Below are 22,183 nucleotides of genomic sequence, written 5' to 3'. Positions count from 1 at the left end.
CACAATAAGAAAGATCAGAGTGGTAAAGAGCCAGACACCTGTGGCACAGGCACAGCACATTGCTAACGTCCCTGGAGACAGCACAGAAGGCAGGGGATGACTAAATCTGCTTAGGGAATCGGGAGACTCAAAAGCAAAGCCAGGTGTGGTGGTTTGCACCTGTGGGCCCAGCACTCAGGAGGACAAGCAAAGCCAGGTGTGGTGGTTTGCACCTGTGGGCCCAGCACTCAGGAGGCCAAGGAGGAATGTTCAAGGTCACCCTGAACTATACAGACTCACACACACAGTGAAGAGCTAGGGGGATAGCTCAGTTCTGCATTTGCCATGTAAGCCTAAGGGCCCAAATTCAACCCCCAGAACCGACTTTAGAGCTGGGCATAGAAATGGAAGCTTGTAACCCTGTCTTCAGGGCAAGAAGATAGGTCACTAGGAGGCTGGAAGGCCAGTGAGCCTAGGTAAATAAGCACCAGGTCACCGAGACCCTGTCTCAAAAAAATTTTTTAAAAATTAAATAAAATTAAAAAGGTAGACAGCAACTGAGGAATGATACACAAGGCTGACCTCTGACCTCCACACATACATGCACGTATGTGTGCATATCCTCACACACAAACCCAGAAAACAGACAAGAATTCCTGTCCACTTCGTTTCACTGAAGACTGTTCAGGCCTTTCCTAAACATCCCTTTAGCCCTTGAAAGTTCTTTGAGGTAGAGAACTGGGTCAGACCCCTGCTGAGAACAGATGATGAGTGGCAGAGGGAAGGCTGCTCCTGACGGAGACAACGAACCATGGAACTCTTAGACCATGGGCTCTTGTTGCAGAAGTCAACCTCCTCATGCCATTGACTGCTGATGTCTACACCCTGGATCTCATCCCATAGGAAATGGGCTCATTAATCAATGTAAACCTGACGCAGCAATTCAGTGTAATCCAATACAACGTCATGCAAATACCAGTTAAATAACACTAAGTTGGAAAAAATGATTTTCTTTAAAAACGTTTAAATTTTGAATTAGAATGTTCCAGATGTTGTTTTAGCCTGAGGTATTCTCACAAAGAATGATACTGTTACCTTTGTCCTTGATGGAGGAAGACATTAGATGTTTTAAAGATAAATGTGTCTCCACTTGAGGACTGCCTTGAAGGAGCTTTTCCCCCCAAAAGTGATGTCTCTGCTTCTTTTATTTCCATTGCCCTTTTGTACAGTTCAGCAGCTTTTTCAAAATTCCCTTCATCATAGCTTTGAGAGGGAAAAAACATGAGAAATGCACTGCCATTAACAAGAGGCCCTTGCTTCTCAATAACCATCCCAGACACATAAAAACAAGTTGCAAATAATTTCCCATTGCCATTGCACTGTTTTTTTTCTTTCCCCTCTAGTATATTCACACAGGTCAGACCAGTTAGCCAGGGTTCTCAGATTCTTCTGTCTACAGTGTGGAACCTTCTGTCTCTTGTATGTGCACCATTAAGATCACTGTAATAGGTTCGGTACAGATGCCCAGTGCTCTTACCATCTGCATCCCAAGATGAAGACACTGGAGTAAGCAAAACAACACACACCTTACTCGCCAGCTCTGAGATTAGTAGGTAGCCCTATCACTCCAGAAGCAGTTAGCAGCCAGTATAAGCCATCTTCACTGCTGGGCATGATATACACCTTCAAAAAACCAGCCTGTCTTCTCTGCTTGAGTACCTACCGTAGGAGTATCCAAAGCTGCATGAGATGCCTTTTCAGCAATAAATATCCCATGCTATTCTGTGATGAGTCAAAGCTATTAAAATTGGGATGGATGAGAAAAGGGGGAAAGTTCTTACCTGAGCACAGCTAAATTTTTTAATGTTTCTCCAACTCGAGGATGCATCCGCCCCAAGCTATCTTCATAAATCTTCAATGCTCTTTCATACAGTGGCAGGGCTTCGCTGTGCTTTTTCTTATTAAAGACAAAAAGTAATGGTGCTCACTTAACACACCGTGTTTCTCAAATTACTTTTAATGTATTCTATACTGAGCTGACCTACTTGGTAAGCACTTTGAAAAAAAAATCTCAATATCCTAAGGGATGCAAGTAAACATTGTTTTATGAACAATCATAAGTTATGATTGTGGATAATTATAGCAGAAAGTAAAAAAACTTAAGTTTTAGACTTGGTTTAGTAACAATCTGACCCGGTTCTGGAATATAAGCACAGCCTGCTTACTGCCCCAGACTGTCTTGAGGATGATGGGGCCTCCAGAACATGAAAAGCAAACCTGATTTCAAGTCATCAGTCAGCTGGTCTTCTATGTGCAGAAAGGAACCAGCTTACGAGCCTAACTTCAACAGGAGTTGAATTATTTAAAAAAGAAGCATTAGCTGGTAAATGACCTTATATGGTGCCATTAACTCACATTTATCCATATATATATATTTTTTTTTCTTCAGACCATTCATTTGTAAATAGTTGAAATGTAGATGCTTACCATTTGGCTATGAAGGACTGCCAAATTCACCAAGGCAGTAGCTACACTGGGGTGCTTTGGGCCAAAGGATTTCTGCCGAATTTCAACAGCCAATTCATATAAAGGTACAGCTTTGTCAACTCTTCCCTTAAAAACAAAAAAGTGTAATCTAACAAAACATGAAAGCAATAACTACTTTCTGGCCAGAGCTTTCCCCCAAAATAAAACTATTAAATGAAGTGGAGAAGCATACAGCTAACTATGCCAATAGGCAACTGGAAATCCAAAATATCTCAATGAAGTTGCTGGGAATGCAGACTTGTCTGATAATTTGGGAAGATAATTTGCACTCTGTTTACTCATCCAGTGTTTCCAGTAAAAGAAAAAAAAAAAAAATGCAGTGGTGTAGATCTGTTGCTGTCCTTAACTCCCGGCGGCATCAAAATAAAAGCCACTTTCCACCGTCTGCCAAACCTCTGGGGCGTCTTGGTGCTTTAACTCCGAAACTGGCCTGAAAGAATGGCATGCTCCCTTCTTACTCCAGGCCCTTCCATGCTGAGACCACCAGCCCGGGAGCCTCATGGCTTCTCAGGACAGCCGGCAGCTCTGTGGCTATACCACTCACAGCACACCAGGGCCAAGTTTTATTTGAACAGTTAGAGTCACCCAAACATCACTCCCATGGCGAAGAGCTGATATTTAAATTGTAGACAAAGTCAGAGAAAAGTGCAGTAAAATGACGATTTTGTAAAAAAAAAAAAAAGGGGGGCGGCACTTTCTGCATCCCATGCCATTGGATGATTTGGTGTGTTTTGGTTAACAGCACGTGCAGAAAGGGGGATTTGAAAATCCCTGAGATATTATATAAAAACCATCTCATTCACAATGCTGATGAAATGTTTTGTATTTGAAAGGAACTCATTCACAATGTTGATGGGTAGATTTGTAGGTGAAATGTATCTTCAGAAAACCAAATCCATATCTTAACTGGATTAAATCTGAAACAATATATACCTTCCTGGTCTCCTTTGTTAGAAATTAAATCATATTTTTTTTAAAAAGCTCACCTCAATTACCTGCCATCGGGTTATAAACTAACTGGCTGGGCGCAGTCATGGCTTCTCTGGTACATTATAAGCATCTGAGCACGGTGAGGCATACTTACTGTTTTTTTATACAAGATTGCAAGATGCTTCACTGTGTAGGCCAGGGAAGGGTGGTCAGGAGCCAAGGCCCGTCTCCGGATGTCCAGGGCCCGTTCATAGAGTGCCGCTGCCTTAACATACTGTTTCTTTTCGTTGCAAAGTGCTGCCAAGTTATTCAGGGACTGGGCACAGTCTGGATGATCCGGGCCCAGAACCCGTTCCCTCATTTCCAAGGAACGCTTTAGAAACTGTTCTGCCGTTCTAGGAACAAAACCCCAAAGTGCCTGAAATAATTTATTCTCTAGAGGTCTGGGCCCTAAGCCCTAGTGAGGTGGAGAACAGAAACATTTTTTTATTCCTAGACAATGCAAAGGAAATATTCATCCCAAACCTGCCCCCCCCCCGCCCCCCTGCCCCACTGCTTCCGTGTGGTCACTCAGTTCTCAACTCCATTTCTCCTAAAAGAAAACCCACGCATACTCTTGGAAACAGCCTTCAAAGATCTTTACAGTGATCAGCCCGGTGCCAAATGAAAGATGTTGGCATTCGGCCCTTTCCCTTAGGGTTTGCTACTAAATAATTGTTAGTAAAAGGAACTTAGGGGAAGAGGATGGAAAACGTGTTTCATTTTTCTGGAACCTAAATGCACTTGTTTTTTCAGACAGTAGACGGGTAGGTGTGAAGTAGTTTCTAAGTAAACTAACTGGTGAAAGGCGCAGCCGGCCGCTGACTCTCCTAGCTCCTCGCTGGTTTGAAGTTGCTCCTGTGAGGGCTCACATACACTGTCCGCATTAACTCACTTTTCATAGCACGAAAGGCCATGCTACGGGAGCTCCGGAGTATCACTTAGCTTCAGAAGCAACGTGGAAAAGAAAAGGAAACAAAACATCAAGTGTGTGAACGGTCCTCAGCCAATATCAAACTGGAAGTGGGCAGAGGCTTCGTCCGCTTTTCCTAACTGAACCTGACGCACATGTAAAACAGCGTCACAGCAAAGAGAGCCAGTGGATACTTAGTCTGGCTGTGAACGCCACGGTACTCACTCGAGGTTGTTTTGGAGGTAGTAGAGGACACCCAGTTCATTGAGGGTTCGGGCATTCTCAGGCTTGTCCTTGCCCAGAGTGAGCTCTTCTAACTGCAGAGCCCGTCGGCGTAGCAGGGCGAACCCGTACTGCAGGGACACAAAACGCGACCACTGAGTGCCGGCCTCGACTTGGGAAGCATCTACTGGCGTCCTAACAAAAGCCTTTCTCTGTAACCTGGATGGCAGTTATTTGAAGTAGCACACTGACTGTACCACTTACAAGGAGTACTATTTCTACGTGGAATCATGTTCACAGTTCCTTAAACACGTATGAAAATGATCGTGATGCATTTTTAGCATGGAGTGTGCCACAGCCCTGCAAAGAAAGACCTGGCAACGGCTTCCTAATCTTTACTGAAGTGGGTCCTTCTCTCCAGAGCATTTTATACTTATTTGTTGTTTTAGAATCATGCATATGTACACACATGTGTATGTGAAAGCCAGAGGTCAACCTCACTTGGTTTTATTTTTAGAAAGGCTGTCATTTGCTGGGACCTGGGGAGAGCCACTTAGATTAGGAAAGGGACAGTGACCCTCCTGTTTCTGCTTCCCCGGTGCTGGGATTACCACTGTGTGGGCGTGCCAGCCTTTGTTTTTTATTAATGTGAGGGCTGCAGACGGGTCCTTATGTTTATGCAGCAAGTACTTTACTCACCAACCATCTCCTCAGTCCCACGTACAGAGAATGGTGAAGCTGAACATGCTTTATTTAAATTTTTTTTTAAATCGGCAACTTAGAAACATTTAACATGTTTGCTCAAGGAAAATAGTTCTTCCTGGTCCTAATCTCAAGGAAGATGTTAATTAAACCTCTATTTCCTTTCCTAACTCTTCACAGATCAGAATCAAAGTGGCTTCAAACAGCACTGGCCAGAGTCTCCTTCAGCTGAGTCTATAAGTTAAATGCTCTCTGGCTTTTAGCAACAATACTGCTCTCCTACTGTGATTATAAATAAAAGGAGAACGCTGATAGGTATATTTCTAAAGTCACTTAAAACCTGAAGGTTTCTGCACTCGTGGTCCCCAGACCTCATCTTCCCCTCAAATTCAAGGACAACAGGAACAAAGCTTATTATTACCAGGCTGCCTTTTCTCCTTGTGGCTTGCTGACGAATTATAACGGATTTTTTCCTAAAATGTTCAGCTTGTTCATACCTTAAAATGAGGGAAGGAGGGAGGGAGAGAGGAAGAGAGAATATGGTGAGTCATGGGAAAGACCATATCTGAGTCATGAGCCAGGGAGATGCAGACACTGTTACAGTTTTGACTGTTTTGACTGTTAAATACAATAGGAATCTAGGGGTGGCTCACGCAGTTCAAAGTCTCTGAGGAAACCCACACAGCCTTCTGAAAAGGTCACAATTAATGATTTTAAACCCAAAGTTTAGTTTGCAGTGGGCACCTTTTATCTGGACAGGGTAATTTTTGGTTAGCTATAAATGCAAAAATCCAGGCTGAGTTAGTGTGAAGCAATTCTTACAGAAGTTAAAAAGTAGAACTTCTAGGAAGTTTCCCTAATGGTGGAGGAAGAGAAAGAATTTCTGAGACTGGAAGAGTTGCCACTCAGTAGTAGAAAAGCCTTAAAAAGGCATGCTGTCTTATTGATACGGTGTCAGAGCCACACACTGGCTGGGCAAGTGCTCTGCTGTTGGGCTATACCCTCGCTTTGAAAGCCTTTTTATTGCACTATTGATCAGCCCACATTTCCTACAACGGGTGTGTAGTTGACATTTTAGGCTTTGTGGGCTCTGTGACCTCTGTCAAAACTAGGAAAACCTTCCAATGAAGCATAGAGGTAGCTACAGGTAATACATAAATAAACCTTCCAATGAAGCATAGAAGTGACTGTGGGTAATACATAAATAAAAGTCATGGCCAGGAGCACCTAAAACCTTATTGCTGGGCGGGAGAGATGGATCAGAGGTTAAGAGTACCACCGGCTCTTCCAGAGGTCCCGAGTTCAATTCCCAGCAACCACATGGTGGCTCACAACCATCTATAATGAGATTTGGTGCCCTCTTCTGGCATCCAGGTACAAAGCACTCATATACATTAAATAAATAAACAAACAAATAAATCTTAAAACAAAACAACAACAACAACAACAACAAAACCCTTATTGCCAAACTGGACTTGGCCACTAAGAACAGATCATGGTCCTGGTAATCGCAGTGTGCTCAGCATCACAGTGACGCCTGCTGGGAGAGCCAGAGTTCAAACCTCAAACTCCATTACTTCTGAATATGCCTCTCCTTCACGCATCTTCAGGGAAAAGCAACCTGGACATTCTGATTTTCTTTGTGTAGCCCACTCAGAACAGAAAATACCATCTGAACGTGAGGAAGCTAAACACCCGCAAAGCAAAGCCTACCACTTACACACACTTGGTCCATGAAGGCGGAGCGTGAGTCAGCTAAGACTTACTTGTTTTGTTTATGGTACAGAGTCGCCAGCGCCTCAAGTTCACGGGCCGCGTGCGGATGGTCCGCCCCGTAAGCGTTTTCCGAGATCTCCAAGGCCTGTTTGTACAGCTGCTCTGCATCGCTAAACTTCTTCCACTGCACGTACACGCTGGCCAGCTGGTGGAGGGACCGGGCTACTCTCGGGTGATCTGGATCTAACGCCGTCTCCCGGATTTCTAGGGACCTCTGCAAAGGTACCACAGCCTGGGAACAAGGGTGAGGGGCTGATGGACGCAGCCTTTAACCACCACAGCTCTCGGCAGGCACCCACAAGCGAAAACAGCTTCCCCTCCTGGGAAGGAGAGACCTGCACACGTGGAGAGCCGCCCTGCCTTTGGGGTTACCTGACTGAGGAGGCCCAGGTCCTTCAGAAAGCGGCCGAGCGTCTCATACAGGTCGGCTAGACACAGCATGTTCTCCTCGCCTTCGCAGTTCTCATACAGCTTGAGTGACTCGAAGTACTCAGTCGCCATTGCGCCCTTGTCTTTGCCAACAAACTGCCAGTAACTCAGCAACTCCGCGAAGTGTCCTCTGTTCCAACAAACAGTGTTAACTTGCTGGAAACATAACGTTAAAGTCGGCTGCAAGTGCAAGTACCAGAATAGCTTCCTACGGAGCTATTGGCAATTGATGCCGAGGCAAGCATAGCACAGAGCCGCTGAGGCTAGCCTTGCTCAGTCATCCATCCCATAGCTCCCAGCTGTGTCCTCCGCAGTGGGCTGTCTGACCTCCCAAAGGGGGATACCAGCGCCACCTGCTGTCTGAGAGGGAAAGGCCTTTGCAGTGCCGGCAGCTGTGGCTAAGATCTTGCAGTCACTGGAATCCCTGGTAGACAGTCCATGCTAAAGTTACCTCGGCCCACCCCCAAATCATTTCAAACGATGAGAATTAGAATAGCAGAAAATAGAGGAACAGGCCATCTCCCATAGCATAGGCACCTCGTGCTTGTCTCAAGGAACTGGGGGGAAATAGCAGCATCCATCTGCAGGTGATGCCGAGGAGGGTGAGAGAGATGCCAAGCCAAAGGCCAAATCTGAATTCCTGGGACTCACAACCAGCTGGCATGGAGCTCAACGGGCCCAAGAATGAAATTTGTGAGCTCTTGCTCAGGAGCAAATCAAAATTTTCATGTATTTTCTTAGAAGTGTCTACATTTCTAGTGAGGCAGAAATCGAACAAGGAATCCTTTCTGGGGCTTTGTAGGTCAGAAGTTGGGCTAATGGAAGTACAGTTACACCATTAGGAAGCCCAAATGTAGCCAAAGAGGCAACAGAATGCACTCAAGAGACAGAACAATGTTTATAGATCAACACTGGTCAGGTTCCACTGGGAACCCGGAATCTCGTTTGAAGTGGCACTTGTGAGAGACCTGGAGGCCCTGAGAGGCTGACTTTGGGAATAATTTCTCTGCACAGTTTAAAATCTGCTTAAATGCAAAAATAAGATATACAAGTGCCCTGGGATCATTCCAGCTGACCGAAAAGCACCAATATACTTTCCCTCCAGACAAATGAGCTTCATGACAATTTCTAAACTGTCATGGACTCCCCCCCCCCCCCCCCACTGTTTGTATTTCAGATGCTTCTGAAACTCCTCCTATTTTAAATGTCAATACAATTCCATTTCGCTAGTGTTCTTTTTTGTTTTTGTTTTGAGGCAGGGTTTCTCTGTGTAGCCTTGACTGTCCTGGACTCGCTTTGTAGACCAGGCTGGCCTCGAACTCACAGCGATCCACCGGCCTCTGCCTCCTGAGTGCTGGGATTACAGGCGTGCGCCACCACTGCCCAGCCTCACCAGTGTTCTTAAGCAGAACAACTGGCTGTTTAAAGCTGTCCCTCTGGGGAGAGAGGATGTAGGAGGAGCCTCGGACCTTTTGTAAAGGTTTTGAGACACGAAGAGATTGAGGAGGCAGTCGTGAAGCTTCTGTTTACTTCCCTGCTGCTGGAAGAGCCACGGGAGCTCATCCGCGATTCTCCAGGTCACTCTGTCCTGACTGAGAGAGAGAGAGGAGACCACACAGTGAGACTTCCACCACAGAGGGCTCTGAAGGCTTCAGGAGAGTGCTGGAGGGAGACAAAGACGTTTAACCATTGTTGCTGACTCTAGAAGAGTCCAAGGCTGAGAAAGCTAGGCCAATACCAGAACCATTTTCCCATTCTCACCATTAGATAAATACCTGAACCATTTTCCCATTCTCACCATTAGATAAATACCTGAACCATTTTCCCATTCTCACCATTAGATAAATACCAGAACTGGTTTCCCATTCTTGCCGTTAGATAAACCCCTGACATCTTGGACCAGGCTCTTGCCCAGGCTGAGGAGAGGAGGAGATAAAACATTGAAACACTGAAAGAGTTAAGAGTGACAGCCCCATCCATACACTAACACTTCATGTGCTAAAGGTGTTTTTCTAAATGAAGGCAAAGAAAGAAGGAAAGAAAGGAAGACAGAAGCAGACGCAGCAGCAGAAGACCTGCAAAGGATCTGAATATACATACTCAGGGGCGTGTGTGTGTGTGTGTGTGTGTGTGTGTGTGTGTGTGTGTGTGTGTGTGAGTGTGTGTGTGAGTGTGTGTGTGTATGAGTGTGTGTGAGTGTGTGTGAGGGAGAATTGAGTGTGTGTGTGAGTGTGTGTGTATGTGAGAGAGAATGAGTGTGTGTGTGTATGAGAGAGAATGAGTGTGTGTGAGTGTGTGTGTGTGTGTGTGAGAGAGAGAGAGAGAATGCACATGTGTGTTATATATCTTTATTTATACGGAATAAAGTGAAGACAGCAAATTGATCTTGTATCAGTGTCATTCAATGTTTCATCTTTGTCGTAATAACAAAAGATTTCCATAAAATGGTATTTTGTCCTTGGTATTGCTATGGGATAAGGAAAGAATAGATTTCTTTAGGTAATAATTAAAGTTTTACTTTTTTTTTTCTTTCAGTACTTGGGATGGAATCCACAGTTTAGCATACGCTAGGTAGGCACTGGGCTACCTTCCCAGCCTTTAATTTCGAGATAGGGAAGGTCTCACTAAGTTTTGCAGGCTAGATTTGAAATCACCAATAGCGTTAGACAGGCTTTAAACTTACAATCTCCCTGCCTCAGTCTACCTAAGTAACTGTATCACAGGCCTGTGCCACCTGACCTGGCTCAAGTTTACACGTCAAGTTATAAGCAAAGGAAGAGAAGCAAGAACACAAAGGTAGGTGGGGTGTGTGGCAGGACAGGGCAGACATTGGCGATACCTGAGCTGTGAGGTAAAATAATCGATCAGCTTTTGTCTGTATGAGGAGACGAGGGCGGGATCCTCCATGTATTCCAATCTCACTGTTTCCCAGGCCTTGGGGTGAGGGAAGGGAAATAAAAGAAGTCAAGTCATTATACATCTGACAGCGGATTTGCAAAAAGCAATGTATAATTCTGACACTTCTATAGTTATATAGTAGAAATAGCCCTACAATATTAAAATTTTTTTCAAGACATACTGATGTTAAAAGCTTAGTTTAATATAAAAATTAAGAACTCAAAGCACAATTTAATTTAAAAATGTAAAAAAATTTTTCTGGCATATAAGACGACCATCCCCCAACTTTAACTTTTCCAGTTAAAATATAGCATTTGCAGCCTGAGTCTGCTGCACAGGGTGTGCTCCTGCACTGGAAGAGGAGCAGTCTTTTTTTTTTTCTTTCTTTTTTTTTTTTCTTAATTTATTCTTGTTACATCTCAATGTTTATCCCATCCCTTGTATCCTCCCATTCCTTCCCCCCCCCCCCATTTTCCCATTATTCCCCTCCCCTATGACTGTTCCTGAGGGGGATTACCTCCCCCTGTATATGCTCATAGGGTATCAAGTCTCTTCTTGGCGACCTGCTGTCCTTCCTCTGAGTGCCACCAGGTCTCCCCCTCCAGGGGACATGGTCAAATGTGAGGCACCAGAGTACGTGAGAAAGTCGTATCACACTCTCCATTCAACTGTGGAGAATATTCTGACCATTGGCTAGATCTGGGAAGGGGTTTAAAGTTTACCGCCTGTATTGTCCTTGGCTGGTGCCTTAGTTTGAGCGGGACCCCTGGGCCCAAATCTGCCTATCATATCGTTCTACTTGTAGATTTCTAGGACCCTCTGGATCCTTTTATTTTGCTATTCTCCCATGCGTCTCTCATTTAGAGTCCCAATGGGATGCCCTCCCCTCTGTCCCAGTTTCCTGGTAAGTGAAGGCTTTCGTGGGGCATGCCCCTTGGGCTAGTATGCAGATATAAGTGAGTATATACCATTTGATTCTTTCTGCTTCTGGGTTAACTCACTCATTATGATCATTTCTAGCTCAATCCATTTATCCACAAATTTCAGGAATTCCTTGTTTTTAATAGCTGAGTAGTATTCCATAGTGTATATGTACCACAGTTTCTTTATCCACTCTTCTAATGAGGGACACTTAGGCTGTTTCCATGTTCTGGCTATTATGAATAAGGCTGCTATGAACATGGTTGAGTAAATTTTCTTGTTGTGTGCTGGAGCATCTTCTGGGTATATTCCAAGGAGTGGAATAGCTGGGTCCTGAGGAAGCCCTAGTCCCATTTTAAGAGGAGCAGTCTTATACAGCGAGTATATTCTAAACTCTTTTTTAACTGGAAAAGTTAAAGTTGGCAGTCATCTTGTACTCTGGAAAATATGGTAATTTTTTAAAACAGCGCATTGAAAAGGTAACTCAAAAGAATAAATTATATCCAAGTCATACGTGAGAAAGGAGCAAAGCTGTAAAATGACATGCATCCTACAGGATGCTGTACCCTAAGGTGAAGGAGTTCATACACTGCTCTGTCATGGCGTGATGGCACGGATCCCATCGGCCAGCTTTACAGCCGTGAGCCACACAGCTGGCCTGATCCCTTCAAGGGCCATCTCCAGTCTCTCCGCAACCCCATGGGAAGCTGGGCAGTTTGCTGAGCTTAGAATTCACCCTGCACTGGACAGTACCGGAGCGGGGTGAGCGGCTGTGCAGGGAGGGGGCTGACTCTCCTTGTGTGTTTGCATTCCTAGAGAGAAAGTCCCTTTTGATTTTGCTTCAGGTGTTTTATGACTGGAATTGTGCTCTTTTTTTTAATTTAACATTTTATGTGCAACATGTAATAGAAATAACTTCTTAATATTTTTTTTTTTCTTTTTTGGAGACTTGCCTCTTGGAATGTAGCGTAGGCTGGCCTCAGACTCACAAAGCTTTTGCCTCAGCTTCTCAGGGTTATAGGCATGTGCCACCATACCTAGCTTCTCTTAATAAATGTGTCTTTTGAGACATAAGCTCATACAGCCCAGGCTAGACTTACATAGCAGAGGCTAGTCTTGAACTCCTGATCCTCCTGCCTCCGCCTCACAGGTACTGAGATAATGGTAGACTTGTGACACTGGGACTGGCTCCTTTTGTTAAGATTGAAGTGTACAATATACACTATAGAGACAATATTTTACAGTAGACCTTTAGAACTAAAGCATCTCGGGTATCGCCTTTGACATGATAGCTGCCTCACGAAGGCACTACACATGCTTAGTGTTGGACAGGTTCCACACCTAACCTAAAGTCACTACAAAAAAAAAAAAAAATCATATTGACAAAGCTTAGCATCTTTTGATGCTAACATCTGAAACATTTAACTTAACATAGTATAACATAGCACAGAATGCTACATTGATAATTATAAGTAAAAAAAAAAAAAAGAACATACACACAAAAAAACCTTTGTATTAAAAAGGTGTCTGAAGTAACATTTACCTGCAGATGTTGAAACCTGAGCAAGCCACAGCTGTAAGTCAGCAGACACATTTTGTGTAAATTGTGAACAATGGAGATCAAGGAGGCCCAGGGCATCTCAGGATACAGCTCCATCAGCTCTGACTCACTCACGCCATTGTGACTAACGTTGATGAGGCAGAGAATCTAGACAGAGAACAGAGCACATGGGGACCACAGGGACCACAGAAACCACAGCCAAGAATTCTAAGACTCAGTGCCTAACGTTTTACTCAGACTTTGTCTCAAAGGAAGAAAGAAAGTAAAGAAGCAGCTGAAGAAAGTCATGGTGATGTCAACTTCTGACTTCAACATGTGTACAAACTGGCAAATGCACCCTCTAACATGCAGGTCTCTCCCTCCCTCTCCCTCTCTCTCTCTCTCTCTCTCTCTCTCTCTCTCTCACACACACACACACACACACACACACACACACACACACACACACACACCCTTACCAACACAGCACCCTCCCAAAATAGAAAACTTACTCAACAAAATGTCAGAGCTTGTCTTAAAGTTCTAAGACAGCATATTATTGGCAAAATAAGAAAAGCTGAACTGAACAGAAAAGTCTAGAAATACACTCACAGTCACATATGAGCGTGATATTTATCAGGTAGCATTCCAAATCAGAAGATAAATATTATTTAATAAAAAATAGCAATCAGGTTGCCACATGACAAAAGGCTAAAAAGTAGCTAAGTTTTCCTCACATGAGCTAAAATAAAACAAAACAAATAAACGTTTACATATAAAGATATAAACGTTTTAAAAGAAGCTACATGTACACACACCCCACAGGGGACACTTAGAGCAGCAGGGAGTTTTAAAGACATAGCAGACCAGAACTGCTGGCAAATTTGATTTTACCAAAATAAAAATTTAAATGAATACCACCATAGATGATGAGACACAAAGGAAAAAGACATCTAACTCATATTCAGTACGAACATTTTAAGAACTTCAAACCAATAAGAAAAAGAAAACTTGGGTGTGGGGAGGTGACTCAGTAGTTAAAAGCATTTGCTGCCTCCAGAGGGCGAATGTTCATTTCCCAGCATCCACACCAGGGGGCTCACAACTACATTTAACTCTAGCTCCAGGGTACCCAGAGACCCCTCCTGGCTGACTGGGGAAGCTGCACACTAATGCTCATTTGTGCCCCAGAAGACAGGCACAGGTATACATGGAATTAAAACCAAGCCCAAAACAAGTACAAACCTACAATCAAAGCACTTGGAAGACTGGTCCAGGATTGCTTCAAGTTTGAGACCAGCCTGGGGTTCAGGACAGCCTGAGCTATAGAGCAAGACCCTATCTCTTCTTTTTTCTTTGTTCTTTTTTTTTTTTTTTTTTTTTTTTTTTTTTTTTGTAGGGGAGGGGGAGTGCAGGGGCCATTCCAAGACAAGGTTTCTCTGTGTATCTTTGGCTGTCCTTTGTAGACCGGGCTGGTCTCAAACTTACAGAGATCCGCCTGCCTCTGCCTCCCTGGATTACAGGTGTGCACTACCTGGCCCAGCAGAGCAAGACCTGATCTTATAACACACACACACACACACACACACACACACACACACACACACACACACAAACAGAATAATCAATAAGCACAAGAAGAGAAATCTTAGTGATAACCACGAAGGCTCCTACTAAGCACTGGCTCTAGCCTCCTACATCTGCTTGCAGCATAGTTAAACTCAAATAAAAAACGAGTAACTTCCATTCACAGGGCTCCACACGAGGCCCCGGCTCGCCTCTCTCCTGGGTTCACTGCATTTCACCTGTGTCATCCGCTCTTTATCCACTTCATTTGGCATGGACTCCCGGACGGAGCGGAGAACGAGTCTGTACAGTGAGACTGTATCTTGACACTGCAGACACTGATGAAGGGTTTTATCTAAGTTGCCTGCTCTCCCGGCACTGTGGGCATAGAGAACAGACTGAGAATCTGGGGCACAGAAAAACAATGACCTCTATTTTTACACTGCAACTCATAATGGGAAGTCAATTTAAAAAAAGTGATAGTTTTCTGGGGCTGTTGGAGCCATTTGGTTTATTTTATTATACCATTTAACTTATTTCCATAAGCATGCGCTGAGAGTTATTTTATGTCGAGTAATTAGTGTTCACCACAGAGCATAAACACTGGTAAGAGTTGGCTCTTAGCCTCCAGCAAACCACCTACTGCAGGATGCAGGGAATAACAGTAAACAGTTAGCCCTCCCTGCACACTGAAATTGTAAGGAGCACTAGGGCAAACTAAAGAAATTTAGTAAATAAGCCAGGGCTGGTGATACAACTGTAACCCCAGCTACTTGGGGTGGGCATGGGGTGGGAGCAAGGCAGGAAGAGCCCAAGTTTAAGACTTGCCTAGGGTCTAAGGTCAGACTCACAACTTAGTGAGACCCCACCTCAGGGCAGAACATTTGTCTAGCATGCATAAAGCTCTAGGTTCAGGTCTAGGTACTGCAAAATAAACAAACCGAGTAAATACAGATGCTACACACACACACACACACACACACACACACACACACACACACACACACATTCACATACATTAGAAAAGAGTTGAGTATGCGGCCTAGCAGCAGAGTACATGCCCTGGCCTAGGCCTGGGTCCCACACAAAAGTTTCTTTTTTAAATACCGAAATGGTTCACAGTCCCTCTTAAAATAGATTCTTGCAGAAACTTGATATCTAAGAACCAAATAGCCCAATTTAAAAACTAGGGTACAGATCTAAAGAGAATTCTCTATAGGGGAAACTCAAATGGCTGGGAAACACGTAAAGAAATGTTCAACATCCTTAGCCACGAGGGAGATGCAAATCAAAACTACTTTGAGCCCAGCTTATACCTGTCAGCAGGACTAAGATAAAAAACGTGGAATTAGGGGGCTGGAGAGATGGCTCAGAGGTTAAGAACACTGTTCTTCCAAAGGTCCCGAATTCAATTCCCAGCAACCACATGGTGGCTCACAACCATCTATAATAAGATTTGGTGCCCTCTTCTGGTGGACAGGCACACATGCGGGCAGAATACTTACTGTTGTACAAATAATAAATAAATGTCTTAAAAAAAAAAGATTAAAAAATGTGGAATTAAACGCAAGAATGCTGCATTCACTGTGTGTAAACAAGGGCTGTGTTGGGATGAATCTATTATGACAAACATTTAAAAAAAAGTCCTTTTACATCTCTGGCTGAGGACAACGTAGAGGGAGGCCGTAGAAACCAATGATCAGATGTTTATGAAAATGGATAACTGCCTGATATGGAAAGTAGATATTTATGACTAGATTTGAGAACAGAGACAATGAGTGACCCCTCCTGACTGCTCCATCTTCAACAGTGAGCCACACTCTCTGAAGGAGTGTTAGTATTACAATGCAGCAGGGAGAACTCGGAGGCCCATGAAACGAGTGTGAGCAGCCCTCACTGTGCTGGGGAAGTGGACCGCAGCAGGGCAAACAGGATGGACCGAAGCAGAACACCACCGGGGATGAGCACTTACCACGCCATCATTTTGCTCAAGAGGGTGACGTAGAGGGCATTGCGGGTGGTGGCGGGACGGCAGTGCTGGTCTAACTTCTTTTCCTACCCCAGTTTGCAAACAAAACAGAGTGAGAAACAGAGCCTGGGCCCACTGATCCCCAAGCCAGCCACAGATGTCCCATCCAAAGAAACGGTCCCTGTCGCTATCAGTGATGTCACAGGGGTAGGGTCCAGAGCCTGGCTACAGGCAGATTCCAGCTGCAGAGGGAAGAAGCAGCCAGCATAAAAATACTTTCAGTTTTTAGAACACCTACTTAATACTATGTACTCTTCCTTAATGCCAAAATATTTGTATAGTTTCCTCTATACCTGTCATTACAAACAGAATGGAGTGAGTGGGGTAGCTCAGTGGGTAAAGCGCTCACTCTACAGTCGTGCAGACCTGAGGCCAGCTCCTGAGGAACCCACATTTAAAAAGCTGGGCCTGGTGGTGTGTGCCAGCAGTGGGAAGTGGAGGGAGTGGGACAGGTGGGTATCTGGAGTTCACTGGCCATCTAGTTTAGCCAAATGCTGAGCACCAGATTCAGGGAGAACCTAGCTAAAATAAATGAGTAAATAAATAAATAAATAAATAAATAAATAAATAAATAAATAAATAAAATGGGGAGCAATAAGGGAAGACACCTGACTCCAACCTCTGGCTTCCACATGAATGCGCACAGGGGCATGCACCTGTATACACACGTATATCCATGCATCTCACACACACACACACACACACACACACACACACACACACACACACACTTTTTTTAAAGGGAAGAATTATTTACCAAACTAAATAATTACTAGACTCCAAACTTCCTTCAGAAGAACACAGTCTTATATTGAATTTTAAGTCTTCTGGCAGAGAGGAGAGAAAGCACCGAAGCGGGAAGCTCACCTGCTCTTTATTTAACAGCACGTCCACAGAGTGGCATTCTGCAATTATTAGGGATTTTGCATCGTTGGGGCTTAAAGGATCGAGATGCAGTGTAGGCCACAACCTTTGGTTGAAAACGGGAGAAAGAGAACAAAAGTTTTAGCATGACATGAGTTGTTCTTTATAAAATAAACATGGAGAATCTGTTAATCGCATGAAGTCGTTATTTAATTCATTCTAAGATTTATAATTACATCCGCTGATAAACAGCGGGCCACAGGCTCTGTGTATGTTAGCTAGGTCTACAGTCAATATTGCAGTGACAGTAGACAGGTGATCAGGAGGAGCAGTTAGTTCAAGATGGCCTCTGCACCCGGCTCCTTACAGGGCCCCCGGCTGCGGGTAGGAACAATCTTATGCTTATGTACAAAGCACAAATATACACACACGTGTCTGTATATAGATGCACATGGACATACAGTGTATGTATTGAAGTTCCTTAAGGAGGCATGGCTGGGGGAAGAAAGGGTTTCTTGTAGGAAAAATGCTACAAGGTTATTTTTTTCTGGGTTAAAATAAATAGGCTAAGGAATACTGTCTAAAGAATCCAACCCTTATATCTCTTTGCTGAGGGCTGTCAATGAAAGCCCTGCATTCTAGAATAACAGGTATCTACACTGGAATTTCCAGGCTGCCACTCCTCTCCATTGTGTGTGTGTATGTGTGTGTATGTGTGTGTATGTGTGTGTATGTGTGTGTGTATATGTGTGTGTGTGTGTATGTGTGTGTGTATGTGTGTGTGTATGTGTGTGTGTATGTGTGTGCATGTGTGTGTGTATGTGTGTGTTTGTATGTGTGTATGTGTGTATATGTGTGTGTATGTGTGTGTGTGTGTGTATGTGTGTGTGTGTGTGTGTGTGTGTGTATGTGTATGTGTGTGTGTGTGTGTGTGTGTGTGTGTATGTGTTTGTTTTTTTCTCTCACCACCGATTCCCCTGCCTACTGGACATCATTATTTGGATTTACAATTTGCTGTTCAAACTAACCACCCTCCCCGCAAGAAGCAAACCTTCAAGCTCCCGCATCAAACCTGCCATTCTTCCTGTTTCCTTTTTCAGCCCACAAAGTCACAGTGAGCTTTCATTTCTTGGTTCAGACACTTTGCAGCAGTTTCCGGTTTCTCCTTTTTCCTTCCACCCCAGCTCTAACTTCCCCTCATATCTTACAGATGGTGTCTTCTCTTTGAGGCCATCTGCCTATCCTCAGCCTCATAGCCATTTACGGGAAAATCACAGACATCAGGAACCTTTCCTTGTTCGCCTTTGAAACAGTTCATTCTGAGAGAACTGGTTTTGGCCATACCTCCAGGCTGTGGGGCATGGGCCACACCTCCATGCTGTGGGGCACAGGCCATACCTCCATGCTGTGGGGCACGGGCCATACCTCCAGGCTGTGGGGCACGGGCCATACCTCCTGGCTGTGGGGCACGGGCCATACCTCCAGGCTGTGGGGCACGGGCCATACCTCCAGGCTGTGGGGCACGGGCCATACCTCCATGCTGTGGGGCACGGGCTATACCTCCATGCTGTGGGGCACGGGCCATACCTCCAGGCTGTGGGGCACGGGCCATACCTCCAGGCTGTGGGGCACGGGCCATACCTCCTGGCTGTGGGGCACGGGCCATACCTCCTGGCTGTGGGGCACGAGCCATACCTCCATGCTGTGGGGCACGGGCCATACCTCCAGGCTGTGGGGCACGGGCCATACCTCCAGGCTGTGGGGCACGGGCCATACCTCCTGGCTGTGGGGCACGGGCCATACCTCCATGCTGTGGGGCACGGGCCATACCTCCAGGCTGTGGGGCACGGGCCATACCTCCATGCTGTGGGGCACGGGCCATACCTCCAGGCTGTGGGGCAGGTCTCCACGTTCACAGAGACGATGACTCTGACGTTCACCGGCAGGGGGTCTATCAGCCACTTCATGCTCTTCTCCACATGCTTAAGAGCACACAGCAGAAGTCAACTTGGAACAATGGCATCTCAAAACATTCTCTGGGGTTCTCCAACAGGATAAAAGTCTCATTACGCTCTTCCTTATACAACTTCTATTTGGGAACGGTTTCTCCTATGTTGGTGAAACACTGTTATCACCAAATTTGAATTCTGGACATTTAGGGGATTGTCCATGCCTTAAAAATATGTCAATATAGGGCAAGGTGGTGGCAGTGCACACCTTTTATCCCAGTAATTGGGAGGCAGAGGCAGGTGGCTCTCTAAGTTTGAGCCTAGCCTGGTCTACAGAGTGAGTTCCAGGATAGCTGAAGGTACACAGAAAAAAAAAGTCTCTATCTCAAAAAAAAAAAAAAAAAAAGTCAAAATAAATACTTTGTGCTAAGTATGTAGATTTACTTGACACTACTGTCTGTCTGTAAGCATACAGTCTCTCTCTCTCTCCCTCCCCTCCCGGCCCCCCCCCCCCCATCCATTGTTGGCACTCTGGCTTGCTAGGGTGTCTGCTAACAGAAGTCACAGTGAGAGCATCACCTGAACTTGATCTATGGAATCGATGATGATGATGATGCTGCCCTGATGCCGAGCTGAGAGCTTCTCCAGCCAACGCGGGAATTCTTCCAGAAGCTTAGCAGGATCTGGTGTGAGTGCAGAAACCGCCCAAAAGTGCTGCATCAGCTGCAGAGTGACAAGGTGACACCACATGCAAAGTAAATCAGCCGTGCTCCAAGGTAGCAGGGAGACTTTTCATCTCACTGTGTACATCAACACTGACTCCCCATGGCGGTGGTTCAAGTACGTGTTTGTACATGCGTGTGTGTGTGTGTGTGTGTGTGTGCGCGCGCGCGTGCGCCTGCATGTGAGGGCCAGAGGATGATATTGGGTGTTTTCCTTAATTGCTTCTCTACCTTATCTTTTCAGATAGGGTCTCTCACTGAACCTAGAATTCACTAACTGGCTAGGCTAGTGGCCAGAAAGTCCCACGGATCCTTGTCATGAGCCACCCCGTCATGCTGTAGTTACAGACAAACATGCTGCCATGCCTGAGTGTTTACATGGGTGCTGGGGATACAAATTCAGGTCTCATGTTTGCATGACAAGCACATTACTGACTGTGTCATCTTTGCAGCTTATAAATCACACACACACACATCACATCACATATATTTAAAGATTTATTTACTTTTATGTTATGTATATGAGCATTTTGCCTGCATGTATATATATGTACCATGTGTATCTGGTGCCCACGGAGGCCAGAAGAATATGTCAAATCCCCTGGAACTGGAGTTACAGATGGCTGTGAGCTGCCAGGTGGGTGTTGGGAACCAAACCTGGGCCCCTTGCTAGAGTAACAAGTGCTCTTAACCTCTGAGCCATCTCTCCAACCCAAAGTACTATCTTTTTCAAACTTTATAACGACCTCAAATAACTTGTCACAGGTTGGATATTCCTTGTGCAAGATGCTTGGCACCACAGGCATTTCAGGTTTGGGGGATCTGGGAAATATTTGCATATGTGTAGTAAGTGATCTTGGGAACATGACCGGAGTCTAAATATGAAATCCACATATGTTTCATATATACCCTTTACCAGCAGCCTGAAGGTAACTCTAAACCTTCCAAACGAGGCAACATTTTAACTGTGACATGTCATGCGAGCTTAGGCATAGAATTCATAGAATTTTCCACTCGAGTTGTCATGTCGATACTCAAAAAAAAAAAAAAAAAAAGTTTCAGATTTTAGCTGGGACTGGAGCTCAGTGATAGAATGCTTACCCTTCATGCATGAGGCCCAGCGTTCAATCTTCACTGCTGTTAAAAAAAGTCTCAGGTTTCAAATTAGTGATGCTCTACCTACAATTCTGAACGCCCATTTAATATTCTTAACTCAGCCCCAAGAGTTTGCTAATCCGCATACCCTCCGACAGCCCCAGAGCCTGCACACCATACCTTCAGAGTCAGCCGCTTGACGATCAATGAGGATTCTGAGCTGGTTGACATGGGCCTCCCCACAAAATGAGACAGGATCAGCGTGTTAGGGAATTGCTTCTGCTGCAGCCGAATCCTAAGGGAAAACCACAAGAATTTTTTTTTTTAAATAAAAACTGATGGGGAGGCTCTTTACTGTCCACATCAACAAAATGCAAAAAGCTAGATATCAAACACGCCCCCCCCCCCCCCAGTCCTCAATTACATGGCTCGTCCCGTGATGACAAATAAGGAAATTATTGATTTCACTCTAGTTTTAGAACCTTTTAAGCTAATAGCCTCATTTTAATTACGGGTTGATGTTAATTAACATAAAATGTTAATAAAATAAGCACTCGTTTTTAATTAAAATTTTGCTTTAGTTACGTAGTAAGATTGAAACTGGGCCAGTTTTAACTACACGAGATCTTGTCTCTAAAACACACACACACACACACACACACACACACACACACACACACACACACACACACACACACACACACACACCCAAGCAGGGAAAAGGATGGTTTAACTGCATTGCATCATACCACTTTGATAAAAGAAGAGACTTTCCAGAACCTGGTCCTCCAGAAACCAGGAGGGGTGGGATCGGGGCTGGCGCCACCACCAGATCATCCAGGCGCTGGTAATACTAGAAACAAACAAACAAACAAACAAAAAACCAGATTTATGAGACTCCATATGCCTCTGAGAAGCTGAGACGTTCAACTTCTTATCAACCTCTGAAAACACTAGAGGAAAGTGTGTGAGAAAAACAACTTGCTGCTGGCCAACAGCACCCGCCACCACCCGCACACACAGGTACTGATCTGTATACAGTGGTGGTGCAGGAGGCAGGAA

General features: G+C 44.7%; 1 protein-coding gene across 1 annotated transcript in view; it reads right to left on the bottom strand.

Moving 5' to 3' along the window:
* Positions 1 to 814: 814 nt before the first annotated feature.
* Positions 815 to 22,183, bottom strand: part of Nphp3 (nephrocystin 3) — a 41,574-nt gene continuing 20,205 nt past the window's right edge. Inside the window, exons 10-27 of the mRNA XM_051140297.1 lie at positions 21,871 to 21,974; positions 21,302 to 21,416; positions 19,884 to 20,027; positions 19,240 to 19,337; positions 17,359 to 17,461; positions 16,435 to 16,517; positions 14,702 to 14,840; positions 12,900 to 13,064; positions 10,377 to 10,471; positions 9,007 to 9,129; positions 7,481 to 7,667; positions 7,099 to 7,340; positions 5,754 to 5,829; positions 4,634 to 4,761; positions 3,611 to 3,851; positions 2,467 to 2,592; positions 1,821 to 1,936; positions 815 to 1,242 (exon numbers count right to left, since the gene is read on the bottom strand). Coding sequence (XP_050996254.1) covers positions 1,071 to 1,242; positions 1,821 to 1,936; positions 2,467 to 2,592; positions 3,611 to 3,851; positions 4,634 to 4,761; positions 5,754 to 5,829; positions 7,099 to 7,340; positions 7,481 to 7,667; positions 9,007 to 9,129; positions 10,377 to 10,471; positions 12,900 to 13,064; positions 14,702 to 14,840; positions 16,435 to 16,517; positions 17,359 to 17,461; positions 19,240 to 19,337; positions 19,884 to 20,027; positions 21,302 to 21,416; positions 21,871 to 21,974 — 2,457 coding nt within the window. The 3' untranslated portion in view covers positions 815 to 1,070. The remainder of the gene's footprint in view (positions 1,243 to 1,820; positions 1,937 to 2,466; positions 2,593 to 3,610; positions 3,852 to 4,633; positions 4,762 to 5,753; positions 5,830 to 7,098; positions 7,341 to 7,480; positions 7,668 to 9,006; positions 9,130 to 10,376; positions 10,472 to 12,899; positions 13,065 to 14,701; positions 14,841 to 16,434; positions 16,518 to 17,358; positions 17,462 to 19,239; positions 19,338 to 19,883; positions 20,028 to 21,301; positions 21,417 to 21,870; positions 21,975 to 22,183) is intronic.

This window comes from Acomys russatus, chromosome 32, assembly GCF_903995435.1.
Source record: "Acomys russatus chromosome 32, mAcoRus1.1, whole genome shotgun sequence".
Classification (NCBI taxonomy): Eukaryota; Metazoa; Chordata; class Mammalia; order Rodentia; family Muridae; genus Acomys; species Acomys russatus.
This window is presented reverse-complemented; position numbering and strand designations above follow the sequence as displayed.